Source organism: Branchiostoma lanceolatum, chromosome 13 (genome assembly GCF_035083965.1).
Source record: "Branchiostoma lanceolatum isolate klBraLanc5 chromosome 13, klBraLanc5.hap2, whole genome shotgun sequence".
Taxonomy (NCBI): Eukaryota; Metazoa; Chordata; class Leptocardii; order Amphioxiformes; family Branchiostomatidae; genus Branchiostoma; species Branchiostoma lanceolatum.
The window spans coordinates 18,156,171-18,175,577 of record NC_089734.1 but is presented as its reverse complement, the minus strand read 5'-3'; the positions used below and the strand labels follow the sequence as shown (position 1 = coordinate 18,175,577).

The following is a 19,407-nucleotide window of genomic DNA, read 5'->3' as shown; positions in this document are numbered from 1 at the left end:
ATTGTACATAATAAATGACTTATTATGCAAATCAGGAGCTAATTTGCATAATTAGTAAGGGAAGTTTGTTAACCCGCTGCATTTCATAATGGGACACGGGACAGTGTCAGGTCATGTAAACAGATGGCCTTGCATAAACGTACATGTAGGTCAAATAGATAAACAGACGGGGCACCCACTATTCTCCAAGCAGAGGTGTGGGTCCAGCTGGTTTTTAACGTGTTCAGTTCAGGCATTGTTCAAAATGGTTGGCGACATAACTAAAAGGGGACAAAATAGAAAGCCTGACAAAAACACCTAACAACACGTCAAAAACCAGCCAGACCCACTCCTCTTCTTGGAGAGTACACTGCACTAAAACTGCACAACTGGTGCGGAAAATTCACATGTACTATGTCTTTCAAAATGTGTATGATATGGAATAAAGATTCAGTCTATTCATATATATTGACTGTACCATTTCATTATCACTCTCAACTTACAACACTGCAATATCGAACCTTTGTGGCCCATTTAATATCAACATACTCATATTTTTTCATGACCAGTTATGACATATATCAGCACACATATACTAGTCCTGTACCACCAAATGATCTTTAACCCTATCTAGACAGGACTCATTCGCCCCATCATAATTTCCAAATGGTATGGTATGGTGCATGATCAAATTTGCAGGTCGTGATATTTGGCGAAGATAATGTGTTCGTGGAACTCTAGTGTTGTAAATGATTATGTTAAGAAGGAAGCGGATAAATATTTCATAAACCGGCGAGCAACCATGTACCATGTAATTCTCAAACGACACCCTCAGATACTTTTAAGAAGGGACTGAGTTTTGACGTCATCATCAAATGCATGGTTTCCGAAGCCTTTCAGACAGTGTTGACTGAATACGTTAGTCAATGTCATTAGTTTGCAGATCTGTCGGTTTTGTTGATGTTGCATCTAGTACATATATCCCTAAATACCCCGTTTTCAAAAATCCCGGTTTTATATTTCCCGCGGGTTTGTGCGAGCTAACGTTATATTTTTGAACGTCAAAACATCATGACCATGTGTTTATCACGTGAACGCGACGTGCCGCTCATGTCGGTTAAGTTCACAGCACAACATTGCTTTCTTCCATCACGTCAAGCAAAAAGCCTCCTACAGGCGGTATGGATCGTAGCATTCGGCAAAAATTCAAAGCCCTGGACGGTTTAATGCGTTAATGTGAGGTAGCACTCACCCTATATTATTTACGCTATCCGTGTTCCTTTCGTTTGTCCAACATGAAGCAAGCAGTCTTTTTTTGGTGTCGATTCCAGTGGCCGATTTAGAACAGAGCCGCCAAGAGGATTTTCTATACCCTTGTTTTGCTGATCAAAGTTACCTTAATTTTAGACAAAGTTTCTAGACATTGCTTACCGTAATAGCATAATTCCATAATCTGGAAGACCATCAACTGATACGAGCCTATAATAAAGACGTTCAAAATCAGTATTCTGGACCCAATAATTTCACTTTGTCATGGAGTGCTCTAGATATGATGGTTTACCTAATAACTTATTCACATTTGTAAAAACAAGTACAACAAGTTTTAAGAGCCTCGTTTTGAATACATATTTAAATGCAACAATCCCACAATACAAAAATAGGTGAATATTTAAACGACTGCTTTATCATTAGAAAAAATAGCGAAACCAATGATTAGCCCCACTCGATTATAACACTATATCAAAAACGTATGCTAGCCCTTATTGTATTGTATTAGTAATTAGGATGTTACTTGTATTTTGTATTATGTTTAAGAATTCTTACCATACTTTGTATCGTGTACAATTGTCGTGCAATAAAGTTCTTCTTCTTCTATAACTCACAGCGCCACCTGGCAGTTGTATTGAGTAATACAGGGCTACTGCCCATTTGTACATGATTGTTATCTATCGTGTCGTTCTAGGAAGCTAAGCCAGGGTCGCACAGGAAGGGATGATTACAAACAGGATCTATGAATTACCGACGTGATAGATAGTAGTAGTAGTAGTAGACTGGTTTATTCAGAAACAACAAGACTAACAAACCTGCTAGTAACAGCTGGGGACGCTGAATTACAAGCCTCAGTTTACAACACCGAGTTGGTAAAAGAAGCATCCTTACACATCACAATCGCCTTGGTGACATACCAAGACATCATGATTGCATAATAAATGAGCAGTTGTAGATAAGCAGTTATCGATATGTTCTAGTAAAACGATAATCCCCAAGCAGATGTAGAGTCTAGCTCAGTATCGTTCTGTTCGTCTCAGTCAAGTAGTTCGTATTTCGGCCCTTCACCCTAGGATTTGACATACATTCAGGAGTCTAACGTAAGCCACAAGTGACCCCCCCCCCCTACATAAGGACCACCTGGTCAATGTGACCCCTTTTCAACGGGGCCACTTGCATACTAGGAAAGACTACTAGTATCTCTTTTTCACAACTCTTCACGTTTCTGACTCTGACCCTGAAATAGAACATTCTAAGGGGCCCTTCCCTAACACACATGTGCTACTTGAGTACCAGCCACACCTGGAGATTTTCGCTGTGACCAATCTCGAGCTGAGACCAACAGTTTTATATTATCTAGTCTGAGAGTTGGATAGGAGATTGTTCTCCTTAGTCTGCTGTCCTTCACGCCTAAGTAGCCCGAGTACAACACAGACAACCCTGAACAGGTATATGGCTCGACTGGCTAATAAAAACTAAATTATGTTAACCTATCATACTGCAACCATTCTAGTAGTACATTGTGTACATCTACTTTAAACTTGCAGCTGCAATAGTTTCTACGGGAGTTACTTCCCAAACAAATAGTACGTTTGTTGGGTTGCAGTCAGGGCTAGCATACAGAACATTCCACATCCACCTGTTTCTTGCTTTTCTAGCTAAGTGTTCAAAAGGTAAGTGTTCACAGTCCATCAGCAGGGAGCCTTCCGGCGGGTTGTCTCCTCCGCACAGGTAGGCTTTCAGGGTGCACCTGACCAGTCTGGAGGGGTCCATGCAGAGAATGTGGCCCAGGTACCGGAGTCTCCTACGACGGATGGCTGACATCAGGTTGTAGTCTGGGTTTGTTGCTGTGTCTCGAAAGTGTTTCTTAGCGATCACGTGTAGACATCTGCTGTTGAAACCGTTGATCATCCTTGTGACGTCCTGCGTTAAGTCCCATGCTTCACAGCTGTGCGTGAGGGTTGAACAGACAGAAGATTTGTACAGACGTATCTTCATTGGATGCAGAAGTCTGTGGTCCCTCCATATATGTTGTAGGGAGCTGAAGCGGGATTGTGCGATGTCCATTCTGTATTTCACATCTGCTCTCTGGTCACCGTCACATTGCATGCGGCTTCCGAGGTAGTCAAATGTGTGGACGTTTTCTAGCTGTTGGCCTTGTAGGATGACGTGATCACGTTCCTTTTCCTTGACAAGTCTCTTCTGGCGCTGTACCTCCTTGTCTGCGAGGCTACCGGCACGTGACCGGGTATTGGCGGTGGAGGGATGGTGTAGGCACCAGCGACTCCGGTGAATTGCTAGGCCCCTTTTTGTTGTGAAGTCTCTTGTACAATCTGGGTATCTGTGTTTGAGGTTCAAGGCAGCTACCTCCGCCTCCGTCGTCTTTGATACGCGGTCTTTGCCCTTGCAGGTCTGAACCCTGCATGGCTGTCTGGGATCAGTGGCTCAAGTTGAACATGTAGACGGCTGGCGATTACAGCAGAGAGGAGTTTGTAGGCATGGCTAAGGAGACATATCGCCCGGTAGTTACTGAAGTTGTTGCGGTCATTTTTCTTGTTGTAGTCAGCATGGCTCAAGTATGGATTATGACGATAAATGATGATGTATGTGGGTAGGTGTTGGGAAGACGAAGGTCAAGGTGAATCTTCGGCCCCCTGGTATGTGACCTTGGTACTGCAGCATCTTTTGACCTGGACGTGCTATGGTCTTGATCTTTTGGTGGCAGATAGCGTGTTATGTAAGGTAAACGCAGTATAAACCCTCTAGCAGCTTGATCTGGAACTGACGTATCATGGAGATGAAGTGTTCTGGACATCCGAACTTGGCCATGATTCTCCATAGGCCATCTCTACTCACCGTATCGAATGCTTTAGTAAGATCGATAAAGGTGATATAGAGGTCCCTGTGTTGTTCTTGACATTTTTCTTGTAGCTGTCTTGCTGCGAAAACCATGTCGGCTGTACCTCTACCGGCTCGGAAACCACACTGGCTCTCAGGGAGATGTCCTTGTTCAAGGTGCCTGATGAGTCGGTTAAGAAGAACTCTTGCTAGGATCTTTCCAGCTATAGACAGAAGTGAGATGCCTCTGTGACTGTCACATGACTGGCGGTTCCCTTTCCTTTTGTAGGGGTGAATGTTGGATGCGTCCTTGAAGTCTTGGGGGATGGCACCTTTCTGCCACATGGACTGGAAGATGTCCGTGAGCTTCTGTGTGAGTGCAGGTCCTCCAGACTTGTAAACCTCAGCAGGTTTGCTACCAAGTGTCAATATTCTGGAGGAGACAAGACTGGCTACATCCAACTATCATCTTAAAGACACCACGTTGATGTAATGACAATCAGTAATGCGGCCCCCGCAAGCCAACATGCACCGGGAAGTCGTGCCTCCTCTTGAATTCCACATTTCAATGGGTGGATGCATTAGCTTTGAATAGAAACGCCTGCACATTATCAATAAAGAATCACATAGATATTAATTTACCTTAGTATACGTATTCAGTGATTGTGAGAAGTAGCTTATCCTAGAGGTTCATAAAACGGCTGAAATTACGCCGCTGCCGTCCTGGCTGTCTGGCTGAGTTGCAGTGCCTCGGAAATCCTCCGTCTCTTTATTCTGTTTTGAACAGACAGACAATTAGACAATTATGGTCTACTTAAATCGCACGACATTAGTTACTTCATCTGGCCATGTCATCGGATTTGTCAGTAGTTCACTTCATTCAAGAATGACACATCGGATTACACGTTGTAGATAATAATGAAAAAGTAATCACAGACTTATTCAAATCATAAGTTTGGTATGGGGGCTGCACTGTATCTTCCTGTAATAGTTAGTGTACGGATTTTTACATATGCAAATGCCTTCTCGCTCGTTCTCATTTAAATGTACACATTTTGTAACGTCCGTTACCGTTTAACTTAAGACGTTCCTGACATTAAGATTTGCCACATACAAGGTGCCAAACTGTCGTTCTATTGACGACTAAACTTTTCTGGCTTTTAAAAATGACAGTTTGGCACCTCATATGTGGCATAACTTAATGTCAGAAACGTCTAGCTTCAAACGGTATCGGAAGTTACAAAATGTGTACATTTAAGTGAGAACGAGCGTTCTACGGCATCTAGAACGTGTTTGTAATGCAACTGACAGACATTTGCAACAATATTGTCCCATCTTCAGTATACTAGTATTGACCATTGCCGAATGGTAGAAATATTCTTAATTATATTTATTTCGAAATCCGGCGATAATCCATGCTCTGGCCTTAGTATGACACATGATCTACTCATAATTCTGCACTCTGAGTGTTACACACACAGTATTGTACAAACTGAATACGTTTTCCCAAAATTGCAACTTTGCAACATAGTAACATTGATACATTGATCATAGAGAGAAATTTATGATAATGAATGGTATTTTCTGAGGCTTTGCTGGTTACAGACGTACATAATGGGAGCGTCAACACACTGCTGGTTCCTGAGAGACCTATAAAGGGAAAAAGACTTAGAGAAACAGAAGTATAAGAAGCAATACTATTACGTTACGACAAAGGGCTGTTCTAATGGCATTTGTGGATGGAGGCTGGGAGCTACGAATATCATTAGAACAGTCCTTTGTTGTTACGTAATCTGTCTTATTCGGATGGCATTAAAGAATCAACGGGAGGAAATGATTGAAAATGCATTTTATCTGAGGTAGATACAGAACATATTATAATTAAAAAGGTAAATGGCTTAAGCATGATCTAGCCAAAAGTATACTTCATTCGGTTACTGGCAAATTTCCGTTTCTATAGCCCTTGTAATTGTGCCACACAAGACACTACCTCATGGGCTCGTCCACTGACAGTGGAATGAGTTCAACTCGATACTTTTTCGTTAAGATGCTGAGTGTTAGGCAGTGAAAGGACTTTGTGGCACTTTGGCCTTTGGTATGACCCGTCCATGGCATTTCCCCATCGTGTATCGATGGTATAAAAAATATGCAAATTCTCCCCATAACATACGATTGTGGCATAACCCAGCGATTTCGTGCTACTGGACGGATTGGAACGTGACACAAATACTGAAATATTTAGCAAGGCATAAAATTCGCACCGCCCTGTGCTGTCGCTGACTTGTAGGGGCACTGTGTTTATCGACGAAGAACGCTTCAGTGTAAGGTAGGTGGTTACGACTAAACCCCAATATCTATATTTAAACCCCCTAACTTCCGCACGAAGTTAGGGGGTTAGGCGAACACTAGTACCGGTAAAGAAATCAATACGCAATGTACAGAATAGTCCACTTTAGGTAAGTGGGTGTTGTGCCAAGAAGCCAAATCAATTTAACACAAGCCATGCACTGATATCAAGTTCCAGCAGTTTATTGACAGCAGTTTGAAGACTTATAGCATATGGGTAGAATTTTGGAAATTACAGAATAATCTTATGGCTATTTATTAAGACTAACTAGCAAGTTTCATACTCATAGATATTGATCCAACATATCTTCTAAAATCTACAAAACTGTCTTCCTATTAACTGAATTGACTATTTCCTATTTTAACGAAAGAAAACACAGTTTTAGTTAAGATATTACAGTTTAAGTAGCCTGCAAAAATATGGCATGATTTAATTCGATCTGTCAACATTTGATGGTAGTACTGCTTTTTAGGGATGTTTTTTGAATGTTAAGAAGGGGCGATGTATAAATGCTACTACACGTACGTAATATGATGTTCTATAGTCCAGAGTGACCAGTGATTTATACCGAAGTTTCATTTTGGCTAAAGCACTGGTTACATATAGCCGGACATGGCCCCCCGACCTACCTCCAATACATGGTTGGGAGTGGCTCGGGGGCTAAGTCGGCTGCTGTTCGGCGCGGTTGGTCGGCGTTCGGCTGCGCCAGCCGAATGTTTTGAAACACAAATGTGGACGGAAGGTGTGAAATGGGTTGGCTGGTAGTTGGTAGGGAGTCAGTAGCAGCCAGAGTGTGTTTGGAAGTCAAATTTGACTCTTGACCTAAAACTGGTGAGACTGCTCCCAACCTAACACCAACCATGGTTGGCTGGTAATCGGGAGCCATGTTCGGCTGGATATATGTAACAAGGGATTAAATGATAATCACCAAACATGTAAATGTATTATACAGTCCTACTTTGTGTTACTTCTGATGCATCTATTTTCATATGTCTGTGCTTCAGTCCATTTTAAGGCTTTTTTGTTCCAAAGACAGGCCTCTTTGTCACTGCGTACCTAAACTATATCATCTTGTGTACTCAAGGTTTAAAAAACATGGCAGGAGTGTGTCACATTTCAGTACGTGTGAAGGTTTGACATGTTCTAGACGCCTTGAAATACAATTGAAATAGATCCACTATTCCTGCTCCTTTTGTCATAATTTTCAGCGACGCCAAATCCTATGTATGTCTGACTAAGTAATAGTAATTAATCTATGGCATTTCATGTTCCGTTGCCAAACGGCAAAGTTTTCCTCATCACTAAATCAGGTGAAACGCATTGAAACCTAGATTCGTATCAGCCATGACCCGACAAATCGCTTTCTAACTTGCGTTAACGACTACATATGACCAAACAAACTCGCCAGTGAAATGGTGGAAGGTTTCAGCTTCCAAAAGATGTTTTCAGATTGACAATTTGCCACTTTGGAAGTGATTGAATCCGCCCGCGATTTAACGTTTAGAGAAAAGTAGTAGAAACTTTTTTTAAAACGTTAAATAGCGGGCGGATTCAATCACTTTCAAAGTGGCAAATTGTCAATCTGAAAACATCTTTTGGAAGCTGAAACCTTCCACCATTTCACTGGCGAATTTGTTTGGTCAGATGTAGTCGTTAACGAAGGTTAGAAAGGGATTTGTCGGGTCATGGCTGATACGAATCTGGGTTTCAATGCGTTCCACGTGGTTTGGTTGGTCGGGGTGGCATTCACCAACTGTCTGGCGCGAGTAGGCTCCAATCGGATCTAAATCATCGCCAAGTGGCGCTCATTTGTTGCCAGTAATTGTGATTTTGTTTTGAAAAATAAAAATAAGGTCACATTTAGCAACATTGCGCCAACTAGACGCCAAAAGGCGCGATCACGGCACATCTCTTGTTAATCACTGTACATTGGTTTTTATGTAGCAGCGCTACAATTCCCAATAAATCTATCTAATTTGGGCCCAAAACTTAAAATGTGGCATTCCGGCCGAGGTCAGTTTGTTTGTAGAGGTCACATATTTCACCTCTGCGTCAGTGTGACCGCAATGGATAATTGGCGAAAAAGTCCGCAAAGTTGCCGCAATTATTAGTTGCACACAGGGACAGTCCAATGAGATGCCCGCTTTTTTACTTTTTTTACTTTGGCCCTTCGCCCCTGCCAGGGCATAGGCCACCGATGATGCTTCTCCACTGGACTCGTCTCTGGGCCTTCTTTTTCAAGTCCTGCCAGCTACTGCTGATACTCTTCATCTCCTCCTCCGTGTCTCTCCTCCAGCTGTTTCTAGGCCTCCCCCTCTTCCTTTTGCCCTGTGGGTTCCATGTCAGGGCCTGCTGGGTGACACTGGAGCTCGGTTTCCTAAGGGTATGGCCAATCCATGACCATTTCCTCTTGAGGATCTGGCCACTAACTGGTTCTTGCCCTGCCCTGTCCCACAACTCCTGATTACTGACCCTGTCCCACCAACTAATCTTGAAGATACGTCTCAGACAGGTGTTGATGAAAGTCTGTATCTTGTGCTGTGTGGCTTTAGTTGTTCTCCATGTCTCGGAACCATAGAGGAGGACTGACTTGATGTTGGAGTTGAAGATGCGGAGTTTGGTGGCTCTACGTATCCCTCTAGAGGCCCAGGCCTTCCTTAGCATGATGAACGCTGCCCGCTTTTTAATATACATAAATATACAAATTTTCCCACTAACAGATGGTTATGGTATACACCAGTGATTTCGTGCTACTGGGCAGATTGGAATGTGGAACAAATACTAAAATATTTAGTAAGGCATCAAATTCTTACCGCCCAGTGCTATCGCTGACTTGGAATGTAGGGCACTGCGTTTATAGACGAAGAAATCCTTTAACTCAAGGTAGGTGGATAGATTTGTTAAAATCTTTGTTCGCGAATTTCTATCCGTTCTTCGGTCCTGAGTTAGTTTCCATAAAATAATACGTGCTTTCGAGCACAAGTTCGTGCGACCCACCTAAGCTATGTGTGACTTTTACGAGATAGACCATCGTCTGAAAATCAAATAATTAAAATTATAACAAGAGTCTGAAGACCCCACATCTCCATGAAATTTGTTTTTATATATGGTGTTTTTTATTTGCCCAAGCTATTTGTTGTTGCTGCTGCTTGTTGTGTTTTATGTGCCATAGGTTGCTTGTGCCCTATTTTTTGATATCATGTGTTCCTCAAGTATGAAATTCAAGTTATCTACCAATATGAAATTACACTATTTTCTCATCGATTATGCAAATTAGATCTTCATTTGCATAACTTTTATTTATCAATGTCCCTTTATTTCTCAGTTACATATGTTGCATTTTCGAATTGTCGTACCATTAAATAGAGTGGGTTTATAACATTTCTCCATTGATTATGCAAATTAGATTCTGTTTTGCATTATTACCATTTCATTATATCAAGTAACATTTTCCTCATTACTTATGCAAATTAAGTCTCAATTTGCATAATTTGCAATTCATTGTGTACATCTCTAAGCTACCTGCATATCAAATAACATTAAAATCTGTTGCTCCTTTCTTCAGTTATTCTCCATGAAAAATTTTGAGAAATACGCCATTGTAGTTCCAGTGACACATACCAGGGGGCCCAAAATCGACTTGACCTTTCTCCTTCCAAAACCTACCCATATATACCAAATATCATTACAATCCATCTACACGTTCTACAGTTATGCTGACTTTACGCATCCGGTGACACAAACATACACATACGCAAGCACACACGCAAACAAACACGCAAACACACTGAATTTGCATAATTTGCAATTCAGTGTGTACATATCTGTCCAACCTACCTGGGTACCAAATAATATGACAATCTGTCGTTCCTTTCTTCAGTTATTCTCCTTAGAAGATTTTGACAAATACGCCATTGCAGTTCCAGTGACATATACCAGGGGGCCCAAAATCGACCTTGACCTTTCTCCTCCCAATACCTACCCACATACCAAATATCATTACAATCCATCTACACTTTCTACAGTTATGCTGACTTTAAGCATCCGGTGACACAATAACATACACATGCACACGCAAACACACACGCAAACACACACGCAAACACACTCTGAACAATATCCCCATGAAAAAGTCTTTTTTCATGGAGGTAAAAATTATGCTGAAAAGTTATGAAAATTCAGCATAAAACCAGTATCACACGCTTACAGTATGTTTTACAATTTTGTTTAGCTGCAGTTACCTTCTGAAGAGACGAAGAATAGCGCCATGAAAACAGTTTCAGCCACGATGTGGTTTTTGCCAATTCTGCTGCTGACAGCACTGACGTCACACCACCTGCAGGGGCAAGCTCAGGAGAACGGTAAGGCCTAGAAAAAGTGTTGTATTTCCGCTTCCCCGACCGACCCTAGCAAAGACCTGTGAGGTTGGTAAGGGACGCAAAATTTCCGATCTGATATCTGAGCTATAAGATTCACGACAGCCGTCTTGTGTCTCACACTATGTTGACAAATTGAAAATTTGAATTGATATAAAAATATGTTGTAAACATCTGTATAATTACCATTTAATATAGAAAATTCCAGTGTCCTGATGCATTTAATTTTTTTTCGTCTCAATGACTAATTTGCATTATGATGCAGGAAACTTGAAATATCTCATGTAGTTATGAGGTCTCTGAACTCTTATGGATCACGGTGATTCTATAATACTGTAAATGCATTTAAGTTCGCGTGGTTTTTATTTCGCGCTAAGGAGAAAATGGAGTGTTCGCGGTGGTTTTATGTTGGCGGCAGCGCTATATTCACATACTGCTACAGTATTGGAAAATCATCATCATCATCATCGGTCGACCCCCGGGGGGACGGGGCAAGTCCATGCACAACCGCCGACCACTCCATCCTGTCTGCCATGGCCGCACTCAGGTCCAAGTGTTCGCGGTGAAACGGTCGCCGCGAAAACCGCTAACATAAAACCAGCGCGAACATTTCTGCATTTACAGTACTACTGTTTGTACAAAGCCAGATAAAAAAATATTTTGACCCCTCTTCGTCAATGTCCAGCTGCATGTGGTGACCACATAACTGGACGATCCTCTGGCGTCATCTTGTCTCCAAACTATCCTGCGACGTACGGCAACAACTTACACTGCACATGGACGATAGAGGGTGGCTTGGGAGAAGTGATTAGGATAGAACCTGTAGAGTTCTCCCTAGAAATGGACTACGACACACTCACAGTCTATGACGGAGACAATGTCTTTAACTCAACCTTGATGGGGGAGTATAGCGGTAGGTTTGTTACCTCCATGAAAAATGGAGATATCATTTGTGTGTGTGTGCATGTGCGTGTGTGTGCGTGTGTATATTCGTGTGTGTGTGTGTTTGTGTGTGTGTGTGTGTGTGTGTTTGTGTTTGTGTGTGTGTGATATTTGTGGTCAGCATAACTTTAGAACCTCTGGTTAGGTTGTGATGAGATATTGAGTGACGTGGGTACATTATTTTGTAGGTTCTTGGTGCCGGTTGGTGCATCTTTTGCCCTGAACATGTTAGGGTTTTGATTTTTGGAGGCAGATATTTTTTGATGTAAAAAGTTTGATGTAAAAAGTTGTGTAGGTTAGATCCTCCTATCAGCTTGTTCTGGAACTGCATGGGCGATTTTTGTTAGAATCGTTAAAGAGGATTTTCATCTGAACAAACGAACGGCAGATTTCCATGATGTTTAGTATGCAGGTAGTTTAGACACAGATGTACACAAAGTGTGCTAATTAGGACTATTTGCATGATTAATGTGGAAATGATATAATTCAGGTGCTTTCCATAATAGGGCTTCAATACATGTAACATATGTGATTTATGACAATCATCCAAATAAAGGCCTAATTTGCATAATAAATGCAAAATCGCGTTAATTAATCTTGCTTACTTGCTTGCTTAATTACCTTCTGGAGGCGTACGTCTCGTAGCTAATGCTATGGAGAGAATTGGATTGATTAGTTCACTCGCAATAAATATTAAGATATATATTAAGATGTCATAAAATTAGACAGTAGTGGAGAAATAATTTTCAAGATCACTGGTCATCAAAAATTGTCTTTCTTTTTCTTCGTCAGTTGATACTTTTTCATCAACACGAAGAATCTTTGTGTACATACAGATATGTGCTTGTTTTTTGATTTATCTATTTACAAACGGAATCATCCCTTTTCTATAGGACAGTTCATTCCACAGTATCTCGTCTCCACATCCAACATGATGCACCTTGTTTTAACTACTGACGACTCTTGGACTGAAGATGGATTCAAGATCTACTATGAAGGTAAATATAAATGCAGCATGACTTATTACAGCCAATGTTGCGTGGTCGTCGACCCAACACTGAAATATTGTACAAGATGGATCCACTGCTTCTGTCACGTGATTGAAGCAGTGGGTCAGATGAAAAAGATAGTATGTGATGTCCCCCGTCCCTGCCTATTAATGGTTTCGGGGGCTAATGTATTATATTCCGGTTCCGTGTACAATAGCTTTACTTTATCCAGGCCTAGATGTTTTGGCAACCACCTATAGTATGTATGTGTGGCGATATTTCGTAAGGCGATTGGCAGAACTTTGGCGTTTTATTTCGGTACCAATGTTTGGTAGCATATACTGCAACAACACAATGGATAGATAAATAAAGAAGGGAAAGACGGGTAGAAAGAACGAAAGAAAAAGAAATAAAGAAAGCGAAAAGGTAAGAAAGAAAGAAAGAAAGAGAGAGAAAGAGGGGGAGAAAGAGAGAGAGGCCGACTATTGGGACAATTCATCATATACAGATGTAGAACACAAAGAGAGCACAGACCTCTTTCTTTTTCATCAGTATTTGATGTGATGCAAGCTCCTTGCTCCGATCCTGGCGTTCCCGACAATGGCTACAGGTCCGGAGATGATTTCTCTGCCGGTTCGGTTCTTACATTCGCCTGCGATGACGGCTTCACTTTGATTGGAGAAGAAAAGCTCACCTGCGTGCCCGGACAGGGCTGGGGCGGCTCTTCCCCAACTTGTGAAGGTAGACATAAAATTACCTCCAGGAAAAAATGCTTCTTTTTCTTCTCTATAATTGAAACGGATACGTGCTTTTCCAGTACCCATGTCCACAAGAACCAGTTTCTTGAATTAAAATCTAAACATATTGCTTGCGATTCGCATCACTTTATATTCAACGCAAATCATACTTTGCTTTGATGAAAACTCGGTAGTATGAGTGAAACTTTTTGAAGCAGCAAAAAGCTGAAATTTGTCATAAATGATACTAAACTGATATCTATCTATCATCAACAGAATTAATACACAGAATAAAGAAACCATCGTTGTTACAGAACCGCTGAGGATGGGAAATACCTATTCGACAAAGGCATATCCACTAACCAAAAACCGTTATTCAACAATGACGTATTTACATAGTACTGTTACTGTTAAATAAGTTCGCGGTAAAAATAAAATGGAGCGTTCACGGTGGTTTTGAGTTCGCGATAGCGCTATAGTCACATACTGTTACAGTAATCAAAACACCGGCTTCTTTACGGACAACCAATCGGAAACCTCCTACTAGAGACTCGACAATGGTGCTTCAGACGGACAAAACAGTCGCTTCCAACATATGATAATACTGTACAATATATAGTACATTCATGTAGCACTAAGACAAAGGGGTAGGCCGAAAGATGACAGAAAAAAGATGTTCGCGGTGGTTTTGAGTCCTCGAACTTAAATGCGTGTACAGTATTCGCCTAGCCTCTACCAGGCTCCGCGCGATCGCTGGGAAAATAGTAAAAATCGGCCAAATAGAGTGAATAGTATGCCGTAGATCGCATATTGAGCTTCATTGTATAGCGGACTACCCCTGGCATACTATTCACTCTATTTGGCCGATTTCTACTATTTTCCCAGCGATCGCGCGGAGCCTGGTAGCTGCTATATTCGCCCAGTGCAACGTAATTGGGATTATATCTATACAACGCCAATAAACAATCTTGGTCCATCCTTATTTAATACCCAGCGGTATGTGGAGGCAACATCACCGGAAGAACGTCTGGTCTCATTTATTCACCCAACTACCCATGGCGGTACGACAACAACCTGGACTGTGCGTGGACCATAGAGGTCGCTTTGGGAATGGGCGTGTTGATGACACCAGAGTTCATGTCCATAGATGACAGTGACAAGATGATATTCTATGACGGTGGCCGTGAGGATAACGACATCTTGATTGGGGAGTTTAATGGTAGGTTTTGTGCAGTTTCTGATGTTTCGTGCCAGAAAAGTAAAATGTGGCAGGTTGAATAAAAGGTTAGATTTTAGTGTTAGATTAAAGGGCATGAGACACCAAGGACATCAACATTAAGATTTGCCTGAAATTACATAAACATAATATTATTGTTTAATAACATAGAAATTTTCACAAAATATTCACACTTCGGATGTTATTGAACATCGAACCATCAAAACTTCATACCTCAAACTTTTGATTCTTCCCACCATGCAGGTAATTACATTAATCGGTGACTTGCCCAGTCATGACGTCACAATGAACATGGCAGCCGATTTGGAACTCTGCACTGCGGCTCGGAAAGAACGCTATTTTTTGCAAGCAAACAAAATAGAAATTGTTGTGTCTTTTAATCGTATGTTAACACCATAATTAATCACTGTTTTCTCATCAAATTATGCCTTTCGCAAGCCGTGGCGTAAGGTTACGAACCGACTGCCGTGTTCATTATTACGTCATGACTGGACATTAGTCACTGATTAATGTAATCACCTGGTGAGAAGATCAGATAAGAATAAAGAGCTGATCCATGGAAGTATGGTTTCTGATGGTTCAATGTTAGATAACATCAGAAGGGTGTGTATTTGTTTTAAACTTTTATATTCCTTGAATGATGCTACTCCTATTTCAGATAATAATAAAAAAAATGGTGTATTTTGGTGTCTTATGCCCTTTAAAGAGCCACAGGTCGTTATGAATGACTTTTGTTTTCCGTTATTCGTATTCTTTAATGGACATACGGGACGCTCTAATTCTTTCACTTACCAAACAGAATAGTGAGAGAAGACACCTCAAGTCTGATTATCCTCGCCAGACGGTTATGTTTTCGGTTTTGCTATGGTGGATTGTAGGTAGGTGGGTTGTTACGGGAAGACAAAAGTCTAGTTCAACAATGTACATCGTAGCGGAACTTGTATGTACACGTGGTTTTGCCTGTAGGCAGCATAACTTGAGAAGTAGTGGATGGATCCTAATGATATTTGTGATGAGGTGGTTAGGTGTTGGAGAGGCGAAGGTCAAGTTCGATAATGGATCTCCTAGCGGCTTCCGACGGTACTGCAGTTGAACCTCCGTGTTCTGGAAGTGCTATGGTCGTACACGCGTCTTGTTTAGTCTACGATCTATCTGTCTAGATCAAGAAAATCCGTTGTATCACTATAATTAGTTTTCCCTTTTAGAATGGTATTTTTGGAAGATTTTCAAAGGGTGACTAGTGTTTATCATGCGTTTATTTGTCTACTTATCACAATTTCTAAAACAGGAGGAGACATTCCTGGAGAAGTCAGATCAACTTCCAACGTCATCCACGTCGTCTTTATTTCTGACGAGTCTATTAGACAATGGGGCTTCAGAATCAAATACGAAGGTCAGGAGGCAACGGAATCAGCACTTGACCTAGCTATGTCTTGCATATTGTTTTCGTCACTTGTTATGTCGTTTTCTGTAAAACAGCTTTACCTACATAAAAAAGACTCTTTTTTATTTTATTTACACAAACAAGAGATTTATTCCGCCGACGTTTCGGGACCGCATGCTTAAGAAATAGATGATAATCGTTGCATTATTTTTGATCGATAGTTGTGTATGTGTTACATTTATGTACGTCTGGGACCACATAGTGATGTCATCCCCTGTGATTGTACATGTGTAAATACTTTGCGTTTGGGATTGCATCTCATTGATATGTATAAGAAGCAACACCTATGCTGCATTGCTATGTGAACCAGTCAGAATTGCCTTGAAGAAGGTGACAGATGGTCACCGAAACGTCGGTGGAATAAATCTCTTGGTTGTGTAAAAAATTTTTTTTTATTCAGCGACTTACCAACCTGATTAAACTATTTAGGGAGCTTTACCTATAATCAATATATATTTTGCATTAAACGAACTTGCAATCATATATTTTCATATACAAAACATCAATAACATTTTACAATTGATTCTAACACACATCTACATCGTACAAATTGATTATGTTTTATTTTTCGGATTAGAATTTAGCTTGCTGCACGCTCCCTGCCCGGACCCCGGAGTTCCGCTAGGCGGCCACAGGTATGGGAACACCTTTACCGTGGGGTCCATCGTGACTTTTGAATGCGTTGAAGGTTTCACTTTGATGGGTGAGGAACAACTCAGATGCTTGACTGGCCATGAGAGGGGCTGGAACCATCCTCCGCCAACTTGTGAAAGTAAGAAATACTTAACATTCACTTACGTTATTGTATGTTTCTTAGATGTTCTAGCTTTACCTTTGTTATCCAATTTTGAGGCATGTTCACAAAGGAAACCGATTAAAAAGAGGTACTTAGGACAAACAGCACTTTTTAAAGAACTATTTGAACAATGTATACAGCGGAAAATCAGTCAAAGGTGAGCCATAAAGTTGCTCTACATCATTTTTTTCGCACAAACCAATTGTAATTGGTTGTCTTAGCCTTAGAACACGTTATGCATGATTGGAAGACGAAAACTTTCTCTGTCCCGAGGTTCAATGAAGGTTTTGACTACGATTCTGTTACAACTGTTGCTAGTACGAACACTTAGCAAAATATTTTGACACGATATTTCTCCATTCCTAGTTGCTTGTGGCGGTTACCTGACTGGAATATCTTCTGGCGTCATTTTTTCTCCCGGCTATCCTGGCCAGTACCCCAGCAACCTGAATTGCACGTGGACCATAGAGGTGGACTCGGGGGAAGGGATAAAGATCTCACCAGCTGAATTCTCTCTAGAGGAAGGCTATGACAAATTTATCATCTTCGACGGAGACACAAAGTCCAACGCCACCTTGGTAGGAGAATACAGCGGTAGGTTTGCTGTAGTTTTGTCGCCAGTCTCAGTATGACCAAAAGATCTGCGGTATCAAGGATTACGTCTTAGATGGTGTGCCAAGACATCATCCTCCTTTATCAGCGCTGAAAAATGCTCGGGAAGTGTTAGGCAAACCCTCCTGGTATCAGCCCTGATGTTTTGAACGGAGATTTTGGCTTCTGGGGGCGTCACTGACAGTTGCTCATAAATGATTAATGAGCTAGCCTTATTTGGCACAAACAGTCGTTAGTTGCTCATGAATAATTAAGAAGCGATGTAAGACGTAAGCTGAATGACTGATAGCTTCCCAGCGTCCTTTGCGGCTTCGCTCGACATGAGCTTTAGCAAACCCGCTGATTGGCTGGAAGCTGTTTGGTGGTGACGTCGCCAGAAGCGTGTTCAGGGGCTCGGAAGGGCAGGGCCGTTATGGGAGGTAACATATCGGGTCTGCTAGGAGGATGCTAGACATCTGACGTCGTAAAAAAACTTTTATTTGCAAGATCTTGCCCGAGGGCTGATTAACATGAAACAATGTATAGAAAGGTATACAGATAGTTTAAGTTAACAATAGTGACAAGTGGAACAATTGACTATTCTAATAACTGCTACGGAATACAATCTAAGCTTTTTGGGTTTGAATTATTTTTTGGAAGCAGTGGAAGACAATGTGGCCCGCTTTTTCTACAATGGGTAGGTTTTGAGAGGTTGTGACATCAACATTTACATCTTGGGATGTGTTTTTATCACCATGTCTATTTACAAGGTTATTACGTTTTCACAGGACAAAACATTCCAGAAGAAATCATGTCCACGTCCAACATCATCCAGCTTGTCCTCACCACTGACGACTCTTATGCTGAGGACGGTTTCAAGCTCTTCTACGACGGTAATGAGAAGAGAACTGTAAATTTTCCCATTGTAAAACATTGTAAGGAAAAAATGGCAGGACAGTGTGCATGATATAGACAGTATAACGTTGTTTTCAACCCACCCGATACATTACATTACAACCTAGTTCACCAATTCTTTGTTAACGGGTAAAATTGTTTTCGAACGCTAGCAGCAGGCCACCATTTTCAAAATACCCAGTGACTTTGTCGTTGGTGTTTTCGATGGCAATATAAGTAACGTTTTTGCCACTATTGTTGTAGCTGATATAATTTTCAGTTATAATTACATAGTCAGACCAGCTGGTCACAGTTGGATTAGATAACTCAAAAATTAAATCTGCTAGCATCACACAAAACTGGCAACAGGTAATCAACCATAGTGTTGACAAGTTCATACCGTTAGGTATTCAAGTATTTGAGGTAACTTTCCTTTTTTCTTTACAGTTTACTACTTTCCTGTTAACAATGAATGGGCGTATAACAGATATCTTAATGTTCTGCCCTTGTTTTGATTAGTTTGATTGTGTCCTTGTGCTTGACAGCATAGTGTGTAGCAACAAACATTGTAGTCCAGTAGTGTTAATCCATTTCACAGATATGTAATAAGTTAACATTTTCAATGTGGATTAACATTTTTTGTTATTTGTGTGGCCTTAGCATTTCCTTTGAGCAGTGGTCCTTGCCCGGACCCCGGCGTTCCGAAAAACGGATACAGGGTTGGAGACAGTTTCAGCTGGGATTCGCTGGTTTCGTTCGGTTGCAACGATGGCTACCTTTTGATTGGTCAGGCAAGAATCCGGTGCCAAGCCGGAAGTAGATGGTCCCATCCTTTTCCGAGTTGTGTTGGTAAGAAAAACCTGACTCGTGCAATATACCTATACATACCAATCACTTATACACAGATTTTACGTTAGCAGAGTACCTTATGATATGTAACGCTTTGTCGTTGAGTGATTAGGGTAGTG

At 41.2% G+C, this 19,407-nt stretch overlaps 1 protein-coding gene across 1 annotated transcript; it reads left to right on the top strand.

Moving 5' to 3' along the window:
- Window positions 1-10,721: 10,721 nt before the first annotated feature.
- Window positions 10,722-18,989, top strand: LOC136447760 (CUB and sushi domain-containing protein 3-like). Its single transcript, XM_066446804.1, has 9 exons — window positions 10,722-10,794; window positions 11,495-11,722; window positions 12,645-12,749; window positions 13,293-13,481; window positions 14,472-14,696; window positions 16,736-16,930; window positions 17,321-17,548; window positions 18,334-18,438; window positions 18,985-18,989. The coding sequence occupies exons 1-9, from the start codon at window positions 10,722-10,724 to the stop codon at window positions 18,987-18,989; spliced, it is 1,353 nt and encodes a 450-aa protein (XP_066302901.1).
- Window positions 18,990-19,407: the final 418 nt, after the last annotated feature.